The 20,792-nt window shown below is 31.5% G+C and overlaps 6 protein-coding genes across 6 annotated transcripts; 3 read left to right on the top strand and 3 right to left on the bottom strand.

Moving 5' to 3' along the window:
- Nucleotides 1-757: 757 nt before the first annotated feature.
- Nucleotides 758-3,062, top strand: LOC131852508 (cancer-related nucleoside-triphosphatase homolog). Its single transcript, XM_059203177.1, has 4 exons — nt 758-923; nt 1,013-1,266; nt 1,345-1,536; nt 1,682-3,062. The coding sequence occupies exons 1-4, from the start codon at nt 878-880 to the stop codon at nt 1,754-1,756; spliced, it is 567 nt and encodes a 188-aa protein (XP_059059160.1). The 5' UTR covers nt 758-877; the 3' UTR covers nt 1,757-3,062.
- Nucleotides 3,063-3,635: 573 nt separating this feature from the next.
- On the bottom strand, nt 3,636-6,323 carry LOC131852513 (leucine-rich repeat protein SHOC-2-like). Its single transcript, XM_059203184.1, has 3 exons — nt 5,108-6,323; nt 4,483-4,571; nt 3,636-4,195 (listed from the first exon to the last, which is right to left on the bottom strand). The coding sequence occupies exons 1-3, from the start codon at nt 6,184-6,186 to the stop codon at nt 3,924-3,926; spliced, it is 1,440 nt and encodes a 479-aa protein (XP_059059167.1). The 5' UTR covers nt 6,187-6,323; the 3' UTR covers nt 3,636-3,923.
- Nucleotides 6,324-6,991: 668 nt separating this feature from the next.
- LOC131852536 (uncharacterized) lies at nt 6,992-9,211 on the top strand. The gene is made up of 4 exons (XM_059203214.1): nt 6,992-7,136; nt 7,848-7,966; nt 8,768-8,922; nt 9,005-9,211. Exons 1-4 carry the CDS (start codon nt 6,992-6,994, stop codon nt 9,174-9,176), a joined length of 591 nt encoding a protein of 196 aa, XP_059059197.1. The 3' UTR covers nt 9,177-9,211.
- Nucleotides 9,212-11,008: 1,797 nt separating this feature from the next.
- Nucleotides 11,009-13,373, top strand: LOC131852548 (uncharacterized). Its single transcript, XM_059203228.1, has 4 exons — nt 11,009-11,090; nt 12,166-12,289; nt 12,820-12,846; nt 13,259-13,373. The coding sequence occupies exons 1-4, from the start codon at nt 11,009-11,011 to the stop codon at nt 13,371-13,373; spliced, it is 348 nt and encodes a 115-aa protein (XP_059059211.1).
- Nucleotides 13,374-13,941: 568 nt separating this feature from the next.
- On the bottom strand, nt 13,942-15,331 carry LOC131852547 (uncharacterized). The gene is made up of 3 exons (XM_059203227.1): nt 15,243-15,331; nt 14,418-14,650; nt 13,942-14,213 (listed from the first exon to the last, which is right to left on the bottom strand). Exons 1-3 carry the CDS (start codon nt 15,329-15,331, stop codon nt 13,942-13,944), a joined length of 594 nt encoding a protein of 197 aa, XP_059059210.1.
- Nucleotides 15,332-16,254: 923 nt separating this feature from the next.
- On the bottom strand, nt 16,255-18,896 carry LOC131852539 (uncharacterized). The gene is made up of 3 exons (XM_059203217.1): nt 18,818-18,896; nt 16,866-17,102; nt 16,255-16,409 (listed from the first exon to the last, which is right to left on the bottom strand). The coding sequence occupies exons 1-3, from the start codon at nt 18,894-18,896 to the stop codon at nt 16,255-16,257; spliced, it is 471 nt and encodes a 156-aa protein (XP_059059200.1).
- Between the last annotated feature and the right edge of the window lie 1,896 nt (nt 18,897-20,792).

Below are 20,792 nucleotides of genomic sequence, written 5' to 3'. Positions count from 1 at the left end.
CTGTAATTCACCACAATGGTTTACAGAGGGAACCGTATGGAGGTCGACCAACATGGTACCATGTAAGCAATGGAGTCACGAGTCCATTACTAATAAACCCCACCCTAGACCTTACGTGACAACAAATTTATAACTTATCGTCAATGATAAGAGAAAGCAGCATATTACAAAATAAAGAGCTTTAATACACTAAAATTGTATTACTATTATGCTATCGATATTGACAATCAACAAGAAAGCCTATACCTATATATATTTATATACCTATTGCTTAAACACCTATACGAAATTTATTACAGTCCGTATAAAATATGTATTTGCTTTTTATCATCATCATTTCACAAGTACAAGTAATCTATTTCCTATTTTTCCTACATTTACAGACTTATTTAGCTGTGTTTATATGTAGCAAATAAACAGAACAATAACGCACTTACTATGAGGTTATGCAATAAAAAAAAATTCATCAAAATCGGTTTAGTTAGTTAAAAATAAAAAATAAATATTAAAAGATTTTGTATTGAATCTAAGGCTTAAGAGTGCTTAAAGGTGTTTAGCGGTGATTTGCAATACATTGTAATATAATGGTTTGTAGTCGTATATTACGATATAAATATTCTTGATATCCATAATTGTAGATTTATAGTTAATTCTGCTAAATACAAAAAAATATAAGATAGCAACATTAGCGCTGTCAGTCTAAATGTCATTTTTTTCAAAGTTGTCATTTAGCGTCAGTCTCTACATTTTGGATCTGTGCTACGATGTTGATTCAGAATAAATTGGAAGAAATGAAAAATATTTATATACAAAATACTGAATTATCAATATTTATTCAAATATAAATTTTTCACTATTACTATTTATCCAATATATTATGGCAAATAACAATACAAAGTATTTTATCTTAACCGGCGAACCTGGTTAGATAGTTTTGTTTACTAACACTTGGAATGTATTCGAAAGCGATTTCCTTTTATATTTTTAAATTAATATATGAACAAACTTTCAGGCGTAGGGAAAACTACACTAGTTAAGAAATTATTATCAATTATAAACAACAAAGGAATTAGTACCTCAGGTTTTTATACAGAAGAAGTGCGTAGGAAAACAACTAGGGTAGGTTTCGATGTTGTAACATTAGAAGGTACGAGGTGCAGATTGGCCCGCGAAGATTGTCTCCTGGACTGTGTCGTGGAGAATAGAGTGGGAAAATATGGAGTTTTGGTCCAGGAATTTGAAGCAGTTGCTTTACCTTGTTTGCAGGTAAGTATTAAAATGGATTATAACGGCCTATATTACTTCCTTTGTTATATTTTAAGATAATAGAATGTTTATTTTTAGGTTAATACTCACCAGCTATTAATAATCGATGAAATTGGTAAAATGGAATTTTTTAGTAATTCTTTTAAAAATCGAATTAGAGAAATTTTTAGTGACTCCTCAAATGATGTGGTACTGGCAACTATACCTTTAAGAAAAATTGATACACTGATAGAAAAAATAAGGAACAATAAAAATGCTAAAGTTTGGACGGTAAGTATTCAACTTGTACATTTTAATTTCTTTAATAAAATATACTCTTTAATAGTATTTGTCTATACACTTATGTCAACAAAATCACATGTCATTAGTTATTAACAACTTATGTATTAATAAGTATACATAATCATATTTTCAGGTAACTAGAGACAACAGGAATAACATTGATGAAGAAATAATAAAGGAAATGAAATTGATTTTCAGATTTGATTGATTCTTAAAGTTGATTGATTTAGAGAAATTAAAAGGTTGAATAGTAAGTACCTCATACTGAGATGTCTGAAAATGTACTGTAAAATGTAAATGAGGTACTTACTACTTGGCATTACTTAGTTACAGTACTACTTACTGAGTAAATGTCAAGAGATGTCTTTCTGAATAACAATTATTAACAATTACAAAAGGAAGAAAATTACAATTATTATAACAAACAATTACAATGGAAGTGTAAATTTATGTAATTAAATATAATTTATAATAAAGTACATGATTAATGGTACTATTATATATTTCTCTTTTAGTATTTATTTTATTATATATATTCAGTAATGGCATTTTCTATTCATTCATCGATGGAGCACAACTAATATAAAAAATAGAACAAGTGATTAGATAGCAGAACCTACCTTGATTGTTAATATTAATTACAAAATACAGATATCAATGCAATAATGATTAAACTTCAACTAAACATAAACTAACTTATGTACTTTATTATGATTAAGAAATATAGTTTCTGATGAAAAAAATACTGTTTATATTTTTATATCAAATGTCATGCTTATAGTACAAGTTCTATATAATTATTCCCAACATTAGTCTCAGCCTACCATTCAAAATTACAATCATTATAATTATTGTATCAGAAATTACAAATTACATTTGACCTTTAGGTATAAACAAATTATAGTGCAGTACAAATTAAATATAAGCAGCAAATGTTGTAACGTTTAACATTGGAAAGCAATAAATATCTCAATTGTAGTGAATAAAAATTCCAAGGTCTGCTTTGCATTGAAGGGACTTGAAAAGTTTGATACTATGTCCTGATTATAAACAATGTTTTCATGGAATAGTAACCTGTCTTTTGGCAAATTGTATGCCTGTCCCTGACTGCCAGCTATGTAGGTACATAATTGTAAATTACAAGTTTTTATTATAGAAACTTATGAAACAAAAATGTACTATTGGAGGATTTAAATTAATCATGCTTATGTTATCAAAAATAAAAAGTTTGGAATTTATAACAAAAATGTCACACTCTAATAACATCAATCAATCTGGCTTCACATTATCAGCTTCAGTCCAGACCGGCAGATGTAAGTCGCAATTGGCGCATGTCTAAAGAGCGCTAGTTGAATGCCGTTCTAAGCACAAACCGTCCGACTCTGAGTAAATTGTCTCGAAAATCAGTGGAGGTTCTTAAAATGTGCTCTTATTTGTTATTATTATGAATGTGTGGCTTTGTAGGAATTTATTTACTATATATTTCTGACATAATTATGCAATTATTAATAAATTAAAAGTGATAATTATTGTAAACTGACTAAGAGACAATTTTGAATAAATTTAGTAGTTGTGTTTCTTGCCTATTACGCTAAACTGAAGTAGCAATGCAAACTAAATGTAGCAATATTAAAAAAAACTTCTATATTTCTTCAGAGCATTAGAGGCTAAATATAAAATTGTTAAAGATTCAGATAATAGTGATTACATGATTAAACAATAATATTATATATAAGGAATAATAGTAGAATTTTTAACTAGTAACAATACTTATTTATAGAATTACAGATCTTTTCTAGATTGAAATTAATATGTCACCTACAACTACAATTTGTTTTTCATTTACTACTTGGGATGGCTATTTTTTTGTACTCTAATGCTGTTTACCGCAGTTGGCCTTTACAGCTTCTCTGGATGATAAGGGGCGAGTGCAGATGGTACTCAAACCCGCTGAAGGACTTATGGAGCGGCTCAAGACAAACTCCCGCCAGATGGATACGACTTTATTCTGAGGATACCGCTAGGTGTTCGAACCTCGGATTAGGCCGTCGTAATTTCGATCTCCATTTGAATTGGAAGAGGGATTGATCGGAGGGGCGATCGGGGGCACCTGTGTGTAGCGCCCAATCAACCGGGCGCCTACGCGCGCCCAGTTGGTTGCGCGGTGGATGACTACTGTAAATAGTAGACATTTTTGTTATACTGAGAGGAAATATTATTTCTTCCTCTTTTAAGGACTGGGATAGCCTACTATCTATTGTATATCAATAATACATTTTATAACAATGAATGTGTATACATACTATTTTCTTTAAGGATAAGAGAGAGCTTGTTCATCCAGGTACTATGTGAATATAATAATAGCTACACAACAATCAGCTATTGTCATCTGAGTAGTCATCAAATTGTCCTTCATACTCAGTCCATATTCTAGGATTGCAAATTTTTTCATACTTCACTAGTTCCGACACAGAGACAGGATGAGCATCCATTGGACAGAAGTGGCCTTCTGCCATTTTTTTCTTCACAAAGTACAACCAAGGCGAATCAGGAGGCGGGGACACGTGCCGAGGATAGCATGGCACCCAGTACTCATCAGAATCCCAATCTTCAGGGGAACTCGGTGGATCATATCGTTGTTCTGATACTGGAATGTGCAAAGAAAATATATTAAATATTATACAGGACACCTAAGTCTGTTTTTTAATATAGCTATATATAAATATATATATTTAGATTACTGCTTGAACTGAAGAACAATAATTGGAACTCATTTATTAATAGCAATTATTACTCTAACTTAAGAGCTTCAAATTAAAAATCATTTGGCCTCTTGTGCATGTCATATTTTTTATCACTATCCCTACCATCCAGTATGGTTGAGAACTGGCCAGAAACTAAGATGTTGTGAACCTACTATAATGAAAATGTTACCTTCAGTATTTTCCAGAGTTCTCAGAAGTTCCTCATCATCTGTAGTGTCATTAGAGTGCTCACTCTCAGGTCTAGCCTCTTCTATTTTCCTAAAATAAATGTATGTTAGGTACAAATCCTTATTGAAGTTGTAAATGTGCAAATGAATTTGTTGCTTAGGACAAATTATTATTTGTGATGTGGTAGAATAAAAAATATGACCTTTCAGAAGTGCATATAATGAGTTTATTTAAATAACAATTATTTCTATTAATACTATAATATTTGCCATTTACAAAAACACAAATGGTGTAACATTATTGATATTAGTAATATTCACAACTAGCTGTGCCAGCATGGTTTACCTGTGTGCATGTGAAATTTATAGCCTGTGTTTATTAGAATAGAGAGGGTCGGCAGAAGATGGAGGAGGCTTTTACCGAAGGGCTACATTACAAGCCTATGTGTTATATTAATATACAAGCTATATTGTTGTAGTTTCATTAAAATCCATTCAGTAGTTTTTGCTTGAAAGACAGAGAGTATGTATAGTGCAAACCAATAACCAAATACATAATCATTCATTGAACATCTATACTGTAAGAATAATTTACCAAAAGAAATATACTATCAATTTATACTATACCTTCCATCAAATCTGTCCAGAATATTCAACCTTAGTTTTTCTTTTCTATTGATGTAACCCAAATCATCTGGTTCATCAAAGAAATTCTGCGCCAAGTCCAACTCTGCCACATTTTTTATTCCCTCAGGCACATCATACAACCCATTATTGTATAAATCAATAACTTTAAGGTTCAACAGTTCAATAATTCTCTCTGGCAATATGCATAGTGCATTACAGTCTATATACAAGTGTGTCAATTTTTTTAATTTATAAATATCGTCCGGTAAATATAGAAGGTTATTATGTGATAATATACATATTTCAAGGCTAACTAAATCACAGAACTCATTCGGTAGATCTGAGATATAGTTATGGGACATATTGATTTCAACAATATTTTTAAATACAACAATATCTGGTTTAATATTATATATCTGTGTATTGCTCATAATCAGTCTTTCTATATCGCAGCATTTATCTAGGCCTACACATGGTGCATCAACAATGTGGTTAGCAAAATTACTATAATTAGGTATACCAAGAACAAGTGTCTTAACTTTATTGAATGTACCCAACAGGCTTATGTGGTCATTCAATCTGCAATTTGATATGTTTATTTCGGATACGGACACATTGTACTGCAACAATTCTTCCAAATACCCGTTTATGAAGGAGTCTGATAGTTTAAAGTTGTAATTTAAATCGAGTTTGGATAGTTTCGATGGTGATTCAGACCACACCCAGTAAGGAGGTCCTGCTAGGTGATTATGTGCTAGATCGAGTGTTTCTATAACATGGCAGAAGCTCGGCGTTTCGTCAAAATACTTAATTAAGTTATGCGATAAATCTAACATTTGTAATTTCTTCAAATTTAGCACTACATTGGGCACTTCGGCTAGTACATTGTTTGATAAGTTCAGGTTCAACAAGTTGGTTGGAAACTGTATATTTTCATTTAATGTCTCGATATTTCTGTTGCTTACGTCGATACTTGTAATATTTTCAGACCATTGCAAAAAAGAAGTGTCAATGGTTTTCGTGATTCCGTTTTTAATACCATTTTTTTTGTGTATTTTTTTTTCGGAGTTTTTAGACATTAGTTACACAATTGACCAAACCAGTTTCAATCAGTATAAGTAATAGAGCGGTGTCTTTAATTACACAAACAAAAAAGAAGTTTTAAATTTAAACATAACTTAAAAATAGTTAACCTCAATTCAAACACAGAACAACAGTAAACAACAGCAACATGTCAGAATGGCTTAAAACTGCCAAGGATAGTCTCAGTATTTTTTGTTATGTCAGTCATGTTGTCCTTACAGAGTAATAATTATCCTTCGAATGTTTTTAAATATGTTTAGTGATCCAATTATTGGAGTGTTCGGATGTTTTATTTTACTAAACTGACAATACAAAATTTTAAATATTTTATTTCCTCACTTTTTATTTTAAGAAAATTATTAAATATTCACTTATACAATATATTTTATGTACCTCTAGTACGTAAAATAGGAGTAGTAGTTTAGAAGTAATATGAATACTGGAACACTTATATGTATACCTAGTTACATACGTAGATACGTAGTTAGCGAGGCTTTATAATAGGTTTATGAATAACGCACTTTTATAAACCTTCTATAAGTTTTTTTTATGCATAAGACCGCTACTGCCTTACCACTTCCGTTTACGATTCATTGATTTCTTTGGTAGCTATAACTTGAATTTATAAACATTAGGTTAATTGCATTCCACAATCTCTAATTCACTTGGAAATTTAGTATTACAAGTGCAAATAGGAAATCAAATAGATGTTTTGTAAACCTAGCAGAAGCACTGAGTCACCTAAAACAGTACCTCCATACTTCTCTCCAATTGAGGTTGTTACTCACTCATAGGTTGAAAATGATTATAAAAAATTGTCTATTATTTCAACAGCTATATATGTTAGTAATATTAATAGTTGTTGTGCATGGCGACAAAAGTTCTGACGAAGGTGGTGATAAACCGGAAATTGCTCGGGTTGGTAAAACTAAAAAAGCTAAAATGGGTTCGTAGACTTTATTACATAATTTTATTACACAATTGCGTACTATGAATTTTGAGTGTGAATGTAATTCAGAGTTTATAATTTAATTTAAGTAATATAGGGAGATAAAGTTTGTGAGTTGTACCCCCATACAACGCACAAACTTCATAATCGCTTCAATAGATCTAGATCTATTAAGCCGATTTTTTTTATCTTATTACAAATAGAAATCCACGTTATTACTGCGTGTCTCGGGTCATGTATTACCCAAAAATGATTAGTTTTTTTGGTTTAAAATTTGAATGTGTATCAAATGGTGGAATAGGTTATCAATAAATATATGGTAGTTATACGTAAAATGTAACGTACTTAGTTCCGTATGAACTTTAAAATAGAAATGGATTATATGCAGTGGCATAGCGTGGTCTTTCCCTGCCTGGGGCCAAACGGAAATTCGCGGCCTCCTATTTATAGGAGTATATTAGTAAAAAGAAATAGGTAAATACAAATAATGCAGATTAATTATAAACTTTATTTCTTTAAATAATAAAAAAATACTTGTAATAATTTCCAAATTTTTTAATTAATTTTGTTATGGCGCCAGGGGGTATAGCTTCGCATTCCCCACGCAATGCCACAGATTATACTTAATAAAATTTTAATTTCATAGATACATAAATGTCCTTGTAGATAATTGATTACATAAAATAAATTTGAAAGGCAATTTTTCAGCTCAAAAGACTGCTGTGGGCACCTTTTCTAATGTAATAACACAGATACAAAATTTACCAACAATGGACTTGGGTAGAAAGTTTAGAACACCGTGTAAAACTGGCAATCGCTGCGGAAAGGTCAGGCCAATTTAACTATTATATGGACTACTAGTAAGCATAGCGAACTGATTGATAGAACTGAATCGGGTGTATGGATGTATGTAAGATACAATGACGGCCTCGGTTGTCTAGCGGATTAGGTATATATATACACTACATTACTTTCCGGCGATCGCGGGTTCGATTCCTCGCATGGTGTAACCATGTGTATTCATGAATATGATGGTTTATAATATTATTTGTTTAGTCTGAATATTTTACGATATATTGATCTTCCATATTTATTTCAGTTCGTGCAGTAGCATGTATGTATGTACTTGTCTCTTCAGACTGGATATAATCTTTGTAATTTTATTAATTAGTAAGCTCTAATTAATAAAATTTTCTATTGTATTACAATGTCTTACTGTATTTTGTGTATGTATATTAATACAATTTAGCTGTCGCATTCAATGACTGTCTCCATATCATCTATCATCTTATATATAAAATTCTTGTGTCACAATGTTAGTTACCATACTCCTCTGAAACGGCTTGACCGATTTTTATGAAATTTTATATGCATATTCAGTAGGTCTGAGAATCGGCTACTATCTATTTTTCGTATCCCTAAGTGAAAAGGGTTATTGGTCCACCCCCAAAATTTATGTTTATTTTTTAGGCATTTTTATTTATATTTTTTTATTATGTGTCATTAAAAAATACATACAACCCTAAATTTTCACCGTTCTATCACCAACCCCTATTTTTTATAGCGTTATTAATTTGTATGTCAAAAGACAGCTAGTATGTAATCTAAATATTTAAAATATTCCACAGGTAATAAAACGTCTAATGGTGCCAAAATTGGCGCAGCTAGAGAATACAATAATGGGCATCATGAAGGAACTCTCCAAAATGCCGCCAGGGTCTCGTCTCCCCGACAAATATACCAAGACGGAGCCGGTCAAGTTGTTATTAGACCAAAATTACAAGTAACAATTTAGAACCAAATTAATGAATATTAAACTTTATTTATAAGTAACGAAGTTGTAATTTACATATTTTTCTTTTCAGAGAAGACGTCTGTATGGATAAATTAGAGTCGTGCTTGAAGGAAGACAAGAGACGTAAGCGGATTCTAAAGAAATTGTTCTTCAAAAAGTACAATGCATTAAGACAGGATCTGATTGGTTACGGCGGGAGACGGCTATGGGGCGGCGAGGGAAACCTATTTTATAGAAAATGAGAATCTGAATAAAGTAAATTACTGTTAATTTAATTTATGTGTCCTGCTGCTTAAAAAACCAAAGAGATAGGAATAAAAAGAAAGAAATAAATGAAGATAGATCATTGTTAGATTTTAGTATTACAAAAATAAATGTATTAAATAATATCAGCCGGTTTTCTGTTTTTTATTTCTTACTAGTGACCCGCGCGTGCTTCGCCCGGAAGAGTTTTGTATATATACAAATTAATATTATTTACAACCTAAATCACTCTAGAGTACTGTACCTTTTAACCAGTCAGAAATAAAAAAAAAAACAGATTTTTAGAAACGTTCATTATACATAATCAAAGTTTCCTCATATTAATATATCATAGACAAGTATTGGAGACCTTGTTATTTTTTTCATATGAGACTAAAGACAGTTTTTTTTTCGAGGCTAGTGTTGCCTATTACTAAAGATAGTTACTGGGTATACATCGGAAAGGCCATTAAGTGTTCTAGATTTATGGTTTCATACACGTCAACCCTATCCGTAGGAGATAGTTACGAGTACATAGTCTCTATGAAATCCATATAGGTATAATAAAAACAAAAATGTCTCACGACTCGCCATTATGGAATGTCGCGAGGATGATTATTCCATATAAATCATACAGCGATTATTATTTTCTAAATGAATGTACTGTAATACTGATATGGAATGATTTAATTAATGGAGTACGTATACGATTTTTTATGTGATTCCGTAAATTATTGAGTTTATGAAGTTATTACTTGACGTAGACGTTCTTTTAATGATTCATTAGGGTTGAGTTTAATATTATTTATTGGAAAATTAGAATGTAAAATATAAAAAAATACGTGTCTCGGAAGATCATTCCAACAACCTGTCATTGTTCCATTTTGGTTAGGTATTCATGATACAGCGTAAATTATATAGTCAATAGCAAATACAATCAACTGCAAAATACAAAATAGTTTTTTAACTTGTTTTTAAAACATTAAATGATTTGTATTTTATACGTATTTTAAATACAGTATTTTATTAAAATAAAATACTTTTAATGTCCTTAATGGTATTAGTACGTGTTTCTTTGTAAGAGTAAGATCATATTTTTTTAATATAAGTTCTAAGATTTTGTTCCAACCATTTGGTTTAGAACGTGATTCGTGATAAAAGTAGGTATTACATATCTACCAAAAATAGAAAAATCATTGTTTTGTTACTTGCATAAACAATAAGGACAATAGCACAGTTGAATTAAGAACCCCCATTTTTGGGATAGTTGATAATTGAATGTTGACAATTATCTGCCAAATCCAAGTGTCCAAAACCACTAGACCGCCCAAGCCATGAATTATTTATTGTGCTATTTGTATAGTAACAATAAATTTATAAAAAAATAGTTTAGCAAGAGCCTAACAACTGAACTAGCCACGAGGCCTATATTTCAGTAGACCAGAAATACATGCATCGAAAAATACATATATCATCACGTAAAGTTTTGACTCACGTGTCAGTAAGTACATGATCACGTTTCACTGTTACTAATTACGTAAGCCAAATTGTGGATGTTTTACTAGCTATTAATGAACAATATGAGTTTTAGTAAACAAGAGGAAAGTTTCCAAACTTCAGTACAGAGGAAGTTTAGAGTATTGATTGATTGCTCAAAGCCTTCCATACGTTTTTCAAGCGTGTAAAATATATAGTCAATAAGAATATTAAGGAATTTTAGCATTGCGATAATTATGGTTTAAATAAAACTGAAATTCTTTGGAAAGTTTATAAGAATTTTGTTAGCATAACACGTAGTATATAATTGCTAGTGTTTACATATAATTTTAAAATGGGTGATACGAAATTGAAGTTACATATAATTTTTGTTGTTTTGTGTATATTTTTAAGAGGAATTCGTGCTGTAGATGATTGTGAGTAATTTTTTTTTACTACAAAACAGGTATACATATATAAAAATATAATAAAAATCTATACCGCTCCTATTAGCATGATGTTATATAGCTTATAGCTTTCCTCGATAAGTGAGCTATATAATACTAAAATAATTTTCAGAATCGATTCAGTAGATACGGAAATCACCCCCTACAACATCCATCTTAACGATTTGGTTATGTTTTTACTAATATTGTGTAGTAAGTTACAGTTAGCATTTAGGGTTTGTTTTATTTCAATGGATATACAAGAAAAAAAGTTTGCGTTCCTAAATTACTCAAAATAATGATAACAGTCAGTCCTGATTTCAAATTTGGACAAAAACTTTGCGTGTCCATTTTGATTAACTGATATTCTGACTTTCCAGTAAAGGAAACACTCATAACAAAATTAAAAATTAATCTGCGGAATGAAAGTAGGCTCATCCTTGCCACGTTGGATTCAAATATACCTAGTTAAAAGCGGACATGTCAAGCGTTATATTCACCATGATGTCGACAGTTGAAAATGCCTCGTTTTATAATGCAGTCACCTTATTAATAACAAATAAATCAAAACAGTAAACCAATTTAATTAATCAAAGTAGTAATATAAAAACCACTTCAAAAACATAAATATCGCCAAATGCGTGTGTGGTATGTAAGCGCAATCTTTGGTATATTTATTTTACTCTTTGGCGCAAATGCAAATGTTATAAACAATACCTATGGTAAAAGTACATTTTTTTTGTAATTGTTGCAATGTTTATGGTTTTTTGTTTTTCTTTTGTTTTGAGTGTTTTATTATACAAGTTTATTGTAATTGTGAGTGTCGTTATGTTTAAGCATCTACCGAAGAAATAAAATTTATTTAAAAACAATATCAAAGACTAAAATTAGTTATTATGCTTAAAAGTAGGATAGCTAATCTTGAACAGGAATATAGTAATGTTAATCAGGAAGTTTAATCTTGGGTCTTATAAATGCTTCTAATAGGGGATATCAGTCGTAATGGAAAGTGTTTTTTTTCTGTTTAAAATGATGTGTGAGATGATAATGTATGATGATATTACAGCGTTGTTATTCACCGTGACGCGAGCACCGCGGTTCTTCGGAATTTTACAAGATCATCGCGGTCAGCCTCTCTCTGTAGAAGTGTCTGAGGAGTACATGGACCAGGATTACATAGCTACGAACAGGTGCGGCACGATATATAGATGTTTCTTTTATGAAATATATAACAAATTTATTTTACTTATTTGTACACTTTTACGCAGGCATCAAAAATCAGTTTTTTTATGTATGATAATGGAATTATGTACTCGTCTGCGCTAACGGTTTTCGTTCGGGGCACCAGTAGCGGATGATAAGACGAGCATAGAGTCAAGTCAGTTAGCGTATCTTGGCAAATGGCAAGTACCATGATGATTTATAGGAGGAACCGCGTGGTGATCATGACATGGTACAATGTTAGCAATCGCGTTATTCGTCAATATTATTAACAATCCCTTTTTCCAACGAATTAGTGGCGTCACGGTTGTCACATGATGACGTGATAATCGTGTTGCTATTCATATATTAGGCGACAGTTGCCATTTACCACCCTGTGAGTGGTTGACTTGTTAGTCATGACAATTTAATAAAAAAAATGATAGCAATATATGACTTAAATAATTGAATAAGGCAGGTTAAATAATATACATGTTGAATCATGACTTTTTGGTTTCAGAAAACGACACAAAATCAATTGGAATCAGTAAGTACTAATTTTATATATTTTGTACTAGTATAAAGTGGATGATTGTAAGAGATGGTTGAAATGGAGTGGAGTTTCTTATCAGTTCTTCTCAACTGAAGTAGATAACTGGATAGGATGGTAGAGATAGTGATAAAAAATGTCTGCATACCTATTTACCATTTAATCGTGAATTTGTAATAAACAAACAGGCAGATATACTTTCGCATTTATAATATTTGTATGAATTTATCTGTCCTACCTACTCTATTAAGGAATCTTCCGTGAAGATATAAAAAATAAATTAGTATGTTATTATATAATTTAATTTAATTAGTACGTTGTATAGTTTATTTATTAACAAAAATCTATAAATCAAACTGATTAAACCTTATTAATCAGGTGTTTAACTAAATTTTTAATCCTTTTTTAGAAATCCTTTGGACATGGATGATTTCGATGATGATGATACGGAAGAAATAATTGATGAGAAGGACAAAGATGTGAAAGTACCTAACAAATACAACCTACAAGCTGGCCCTGTTTAAATAAATAAAATATTTACTGTAGATTTTTATTTCATTTTAAATAATAATTATGACTTACCTATACTATGATTACCTATACCTACTATACCTATGATTACCTATTTTATTACTTTTTTTATTTGCTATTGGCTGCACCTTACCGGATGGTAGAGGGCGAGTGCAGATGGCACACAAACCCGCGGAAGGGCTTATGGAGCGGCTGAAGGCCAACTCCCGCTTGACGGATACAACTTTATTTTGTTACCTAGTAAACTTTTTCTATAAGACGATGATGGCAATCAAGTGGAGTGCGGGTTGCAACCTTATATACTCTTGTTGAAAAACCCCATGCTGTAATCTCTCGAGAAAACCTCGGCAGGTAGTGCCTTCAACAATGTAAGTGTACGCGGGGCGTAGCTCCTCTGTAACCGCACTGTACGAGACCATTTACGTTCCAGTGGGATACAATGTCGTAAAAGGTGTATAATGCTTTTGCTTCACGTATTAATATGTAGATATATACACCCGTAGATAGTAAAGTTTATTTTATTCATATAACAAAGTATAAAAGTAGTAAATGATTTCCTAATTACATATTTATGTCGCTGTACATGTTTTCTAGTCTCTCTTCAAATGACTGTGGTAACACTCTATTGCGGAACAGTGGCATTCTGGCCATCTCTAGAGACTCCTCAGAATAATCCGTCATTTCATCAGAGTAAAGGTCTGCTAGGTGGTCCTGGTAGATCTTGTCACATTCACTGGGATGCTCACTCTTCATGGTGCTCGGATGGTATCCGATGGCTTCTATAGGTCCCACAGTGAGGTATGGCACTTGTGTTGTCACCTCGAAGTGCTTACCTAAAATTGTATGGTTAATATAATAATAATAAAGCCACAAAAATAGTATCTTCATAGAAATATTATAAAAGAAAACACGAAATTAACAGAATTTTTCAATCCAAATGTCAAACGAGTATGTATGTAATGTTAACTTGTCGATTTTTGGACGACCATAATTAATAGACTTTAAACATCACCACAAAGTAGTGATATTATACTCACGGTCAATATGGTTAGGTATGATAACAGTTGCCACAGTTTTTGCCACTCGTTCGTCATAGTATTCTCCAAAAATGTCGACATTAGCCCCTTCGTGGGCCTCTCGATACTCGTGCTTCTGGCTACAGTCCTCCATGTGCCGTCTCCCAGAGTGGGGCGCATGCGGAGGGGGTATCTCCGTTAGGGGAACGAAACTTTTGGCTACACTCGCCCCAACAGGCTTCACTTTGACTAACCTTTGTGATGTTACAAGTATATTAATAAATTATTATTAATATTAAATTTAATATTATTAATTTATACTTATTAGTAAATGATAAATAAATATATAATTACTATTAGAACAAATCTATAGTTTTGTAATTAGTTGTATTTCTTTGTCTCTCGTAGAAGACTTTACAAAAAATAAAGTGTAAAGAATTTTCTAATTTATTATATCATAAGTTAATAAATTTATGGTATCCAAATAAATAGAATAAGTTGTTTATATATAGGTAAACCTGTTTACATTTTTAAATTTTATGCGAGATATATATATATATATATATATCTTTGAATAAAATATAAGGATTTTTAAATGGATTATTGTCAGATCTAGGTTAACTTTATGTATACAATACACAAATTGGACGATAAAAGGATGAGCACGAAGTCAAGCCAATTGATTGCGGTGAGGAAACCAAGATGGCCTCCAGGGGGAGGTTAACCTGACAAGTTACACTGAAAGCAATCGGGGTCTATTAAGTAATGCCCATTGCTAAGATCTAGAATATTAAAATTGCTTATTAAAAATGTGACTATGGTAATATATGACGCAATAATACTTACTTGTTCATAACCACACTGTGTCCTATCTCGCTTTTCACATATTGTGTGCTAATATATTGAAATACAACTAAATAGATTAAAACCATCATTTTGGTGTTCAATAGCGTAATGACATGCTTGGTAGTAATACGGAGTCGCCGTGGCACGCTGTTTTAAGCTAAATCCTACATTATTCGTATTATCAGATAATGCTAACAATGCAGGCATTGTTGTCAGTACAATGCACAGGTGGTGGAGTGCTTTTATTTCGTTTTGCATTTCTGATCGTGAACTTTACGGGTATGCTAATCAATGTTTGGTTCATATTGATAATGCGGTTTTATTCCCATGCATATTCGAGATGAAATTAAATACTTTCAATATATTCAATTGTTTTTTGTTTGCGAAAGTTTTTGTATTTGAAATTTAAATGATTTTTGTTATACACTTTAAAATGTACTATGGTTTTAGATTCGACTATGACATTTTGTATAAATGTTATGTTCTCTAATTAAAACATAGCTAATGGGCTATTTAGTTGCAGTTCTATGCTCCATAAAGATCATAATACAATAACTAAATAATACTGATAAAAAATAATCATTATATTTAATAAGTACTACAGCTCATATAAAAGGAACTCTTATAAACATAGATTCCAGATTGGGAGTTTACTTCCCCGAAGATGACGATATTTGGGGATTTGGGAAAAATTGGGAGTTGTTTAATTTCCATTGTCTAATTGTTTTTTACGTCGAAAGACGTAAAAAATAAGAGTGTTCTAGCCATATAATAACAATAATATACACAATGTACCCAAAAACTTTAAAAAAAGAACAAGAATTAGAATAGTAGATATAAAACTACGGGTTGTAAACCTCGGGTAGGTCAGAATTAAATATTGAACGGGCCCAGAACCCATCAAGCCATAGGCACCCCTTGTAATTATTATTTAAATAAGTTTAGAGATAATTCTACACTGATTCGAAGTTTTTCGTATGTAAATGACTTTGTAGTAAATTTTTGGAACTATCTAGAAAAACTTCGCCTTCTTCTTTTTATAGACTACAGGGTCGAGATGCCAGCTCTGATTGCCTCCGCACGAGACAAGAGTGAAACAACCACCGAACACTATCGGAGGATCGGTGTCTGGAACACAGATGTTGTCCTGGCAGAAGGTGGCAGTACCTGAAAAGAAAATTATTGGAAGAGACAATTAAAAAAAAGAAAATCAAGTAAAAGGACTTTTATTGTTTACACATATGAATATCTTTTCGTAATGTTTGGTTGTTTAAATGTAAGGTTAATATTAATTATTTAATTTTTATGTAAACTTGGATTAGCATAACTTTGTTAGTTTTACATATATTAAGATAATAGTAGTTTTCTATGAGTGACATAGTTTTAAAATATTGGAATTATAGAAATAGAAATAAAATAGTCCTCGCATGATGCAAATATTTATATTCATGAGTATGATTGTTTGTCTCGGTTTGGGCTTTTTCTATGTACATTATATAAAAATGTTTATAAGTATTTCTATCAGTTGCCTAGTACTTCTAACACAAACTTTGCTTCGCTTGGGACTACATAGCGCTGTGTGAGTTGTCCAGGCAATTATTATGATAGTTTTTGATATCTTACCAACGTAACCGGTAGGTCGCGCCTGGCGTTTATTCTTTACGTAGTCCACAACGGCTTTGGACAGAGCGTAGAAGTGTTTGCTGGCCTTATATCGCATCTTGGCGAGTGCGGCATCACAATCACTTTTGTCAGCTCGGCAGTGGTACACCAGATTTCTTGTGTTTGTCTTGATCATTTCCTCACGGAGCACTTGATATTTGGTGTCGGTGTATAGCATTTGGGCGAATCGGACATTTACTGCGAAATCATGTTCTATTAATATCAGAAAAAAAAAATGAAATAAAATCATAGTCAGAAATACTTGTAATTGAATATCATTGTCAACTTTTTTGACGATTCTTAATCAAATTAATTCTACTAAGGACATACCATATATATGTATTATACACATACAACTTCCGGAAGAAAGTATTAACATTACAGTATCAACGTATCCAATTCTTTGCAAAAACAAATGTGAATAGTGACTTACTTACTGTCCCTATATTTCTAATACTTAAATATTGAAATACTTGAAGATAACAAAATAAATATATAATATGTACCTACATGCTCATCATATTGCTTATTAACCCTCCTTATGTATTAAAAACATCTAAATTTGAACTCTTGTTTGTTGCAGGTGATATCTTAATTTGAAAGAATGCAACAAAACACTATCAGTTAAAATGGGTTTGATTTTATGAATAAGCTTAAGTTTACTCTTACAGTCTATGAATATGTACAGTATATGTTAAAGCATAATAAGTACGTACAAGTAAAAAGACATTAAAAAATGTATCTAAATAAAAATATAAATTCTCGTGTCTATGCTCATCGATATGATCCGCAGAACTATTTAACACGTTCTTGCTTATAAATTAATAGAGTAACAGAATTCTGTCGTAGACCCATTATTACTAGCAGCCCATCAATCAAACTGGTTTATGGCTGATAATGATATATTTAGTTGGTATTAAACACTCCCACAGTTGGCATTTATTCTAGTTTTACGCAGTCGTTCAGGATCCTAAACTCGTCTCTACTAAGATATGTGTCACTGAGCAAATAAACACTATGTTTTAAGAGTTGCCCGATATGCCCTTATGAGAGAAACTTAAATACAATCTATCCAAAAGCAGTGTTAAAACGTTATTCTCAAATGCATAATTTCAAGCAAAATTTCTATTGAGCACAAATCCTTCAAAATTGGTCTATATAACCAAGTATTTCTAAATATCTGTGCTAAATTTCTTATCTGTGCTAAAAAATTGATCTATACCTACAGGCATGCTTTTGGGTCAGCCCTTACTAATCTCTATCAGATTTCTATTCGAGCCAAATTTAAAAATGGAACTGAAACTTTTTAATATTAAATCTTTATTTTTCGCATAGTATTACATGCTTGTATCATGTGCGCTGTAGCATGGTGCTGGTGACAGTTTCAGTAACGTTTCGTTTCACTCTTAGAAGTTGACGCGATTTACAAATTATGACTTAGTATTTCAGGTGTACCACATTCGTAATATTTAAAATCATTAAACACTGTAGTAACTTAAATTTAACCCAGCCAGAATGTTCTTTTCTCCGTTTCGTATAATAAACTTTTAAAGCTTTGTAATGTCGCCTTTATACATAAATAGCATTACGACATGACGTACTTATTATGTGGCGCCCGTGATACCATTAATTGCGTTGTAATTCTTGAGGCTGAAGATGTTACGCCTCTTATCATGTAATTTTACTGCCTTATCTCCCCGTTTAATCAAAGTTCGGCTTACAAAGCAGTAAAGAAATAGGTAGACAAACAAGTTAACGATTTTTACAAAGTCTACTTCAGTGAAAACATGATGGCGAAATAGCTTGTCTCTAAATAAAAAAAAAAAACAAGTCGATTGCATTCTAGAACTAAATAGGTTTCAGAAGTACCAACATTAGAAAGTTATTAAAATTGAAGAACAACGATCACTCACATCCAGCGCCGACAACATACGCTTCCATCCGACTGACATAATTGGCAAACGCCACAACCAAAAACAAAACTTCCCTCATGCTCCTCAACTAGGAAACTAAGAACTGTGAACACTTATGGGCATTTAATGGTCCAATTAGGGTTGCATTAAATGACTCGTAAATTGCCAATCAATGCAGAATTGGCTGTTTACTGCTGTGATTGGAAATAAAGATTGAATGTACCAGAACCCGAATGTATAAGAGAGTTTAGGTTAATCGCAAATTCCTTGTTTGTACAGGCAATTAATTTCTTAATTAGTCATGTTAAGATACGTATAAAGGTGATATAATCTATTATTTCTAAAAGAGATGTGAATAATTGTAAAGTAATTACATATAGTATTAGTAGTAGTTCAATTCGAGGTTATAAATATTGTTGTGAATAAACTTAAAATGTTGCACCTATATGACTTAATTATTTTTTTTCTTGTTCATTCTAAACATTAACTAATTTACATGAGCTTTTAATAAATTTATAAACATATTTCATGTCTATTTTTAGCGGCGAATTCAATGTTTGAAAGTAAAATGTATCTATGTAAAACACGAATAGGTGTACATAGGTATACCTACAATGCTGTTACAATTGTATATGTGGTAAGTTATTATTTTAACACTTACCTATTTGTTCATACTTTTTTTAAATATATAATAATATCTATAAAATCAAGTTTGGATAAGCAAAATTGTAATTCCGAATGCATACTCAGTCAATAGAAACATATTAAAAATCTTATTATTTGTTATATTAATATTACTAAATATTCCATGTACACACTTAAAGCATGTTGCCAGTTACTGATATTTACTGAGAGTTAGTTATATTTATATAATTAACTCTATAATATATAGTACGTCTACTTGAAAGCTATTTCTTAGGCTAGTTATTTTTAATCATTCATGTTTAATATACATTATTTATATTATTAACCGTCTCTGTCGTGACCACGGCTATTGCAACCTAGTCGAAACATCGAGAGAGACAAATATCTTTATTTGCCATAAAATTGTTCGTGTTAAGTCCCGGTTAGTAATATAAATAATATTTCTTAGGCAGTTGATTAAATAAAAATAAATATGGCATTAAAAGTTTGTAAAATGTTACCTTTAAGGTGGTAAAGTAAAAGGGGATGAAAGTTTATATGGGAATTCGTCATGTGTGAAGCTAGAACGATGAAACTTTTTTCGTTCACTTTTTTGGGTAACAATATTGAATATTTTATAATACGCGGACGAAGTCGCGGGCACAGCTAGTTATAAAATATATCTCAAAAATATGTACCCGCCGATAGTTTATAAGTCTCTGTGCGGGCTGCTGCAACAACTATATCGAGAATAGTACGGACGATATTGAATTGCAAACAATTAACAATAGTAAAGTTTCGAAATCGTGACTCAGAGGTCCGAATGACTTGTAAACGACTGGACCCGTTAATTATCCATGCCCCCGTCTGCCAAGAGATAGCACCAAATTATAACCGCATTTCACGCTTCAGACCTAATCTACAGACTCTCCTTTTACGGTCAAGTCTGTGTCTTAGCTTAAAACAGCATAGACAGGGAACTTGCGAAATTATTTTTTAAAACTGTACTATTGAGAGTCAATTCTATAATCTTAGAAATAAAACGTCGATTACTTGGATAAATTATAATTTAATAATTAATATAAAATATACAACTTTCAACAGTTCGTGGTCAAGTGACGAAAAACCAACTACTCATAATAACGGATTTTTTTCATGATAGATATACTGACGGAATGATTGGAGACTGACAGTATCAATTGTCGTAGAATGATACTATCAACGTAACGTAAGACATGACATAATCATTCACTATTGTTTCGAATTGTTATCCGAGTTTTATGAATATAGTATTTTTTCATATAGAAATAGGTAGATCAAAAATGAAAACTCACTTGATAAATTTAAAAAA

This window comes from Achroia grisella, unplaced genomic scaffold (genome assembly GCF_030625045.1).
Source record: "Achroia grisella isolate CSIRO2021 unplaced genomic scaffold, CSIRO_AGI_Agris_v1 utg853, whole genome shotgun sequence".
NCBI lineage: Eukaryota > Metazoa > Arthropoda > Insecta > Lepidoptera > Pyralidae > Achroia > Achroia grisella.
This window is presented reverse-complemented; position numbering and strand designations above follow the sequence as displayed.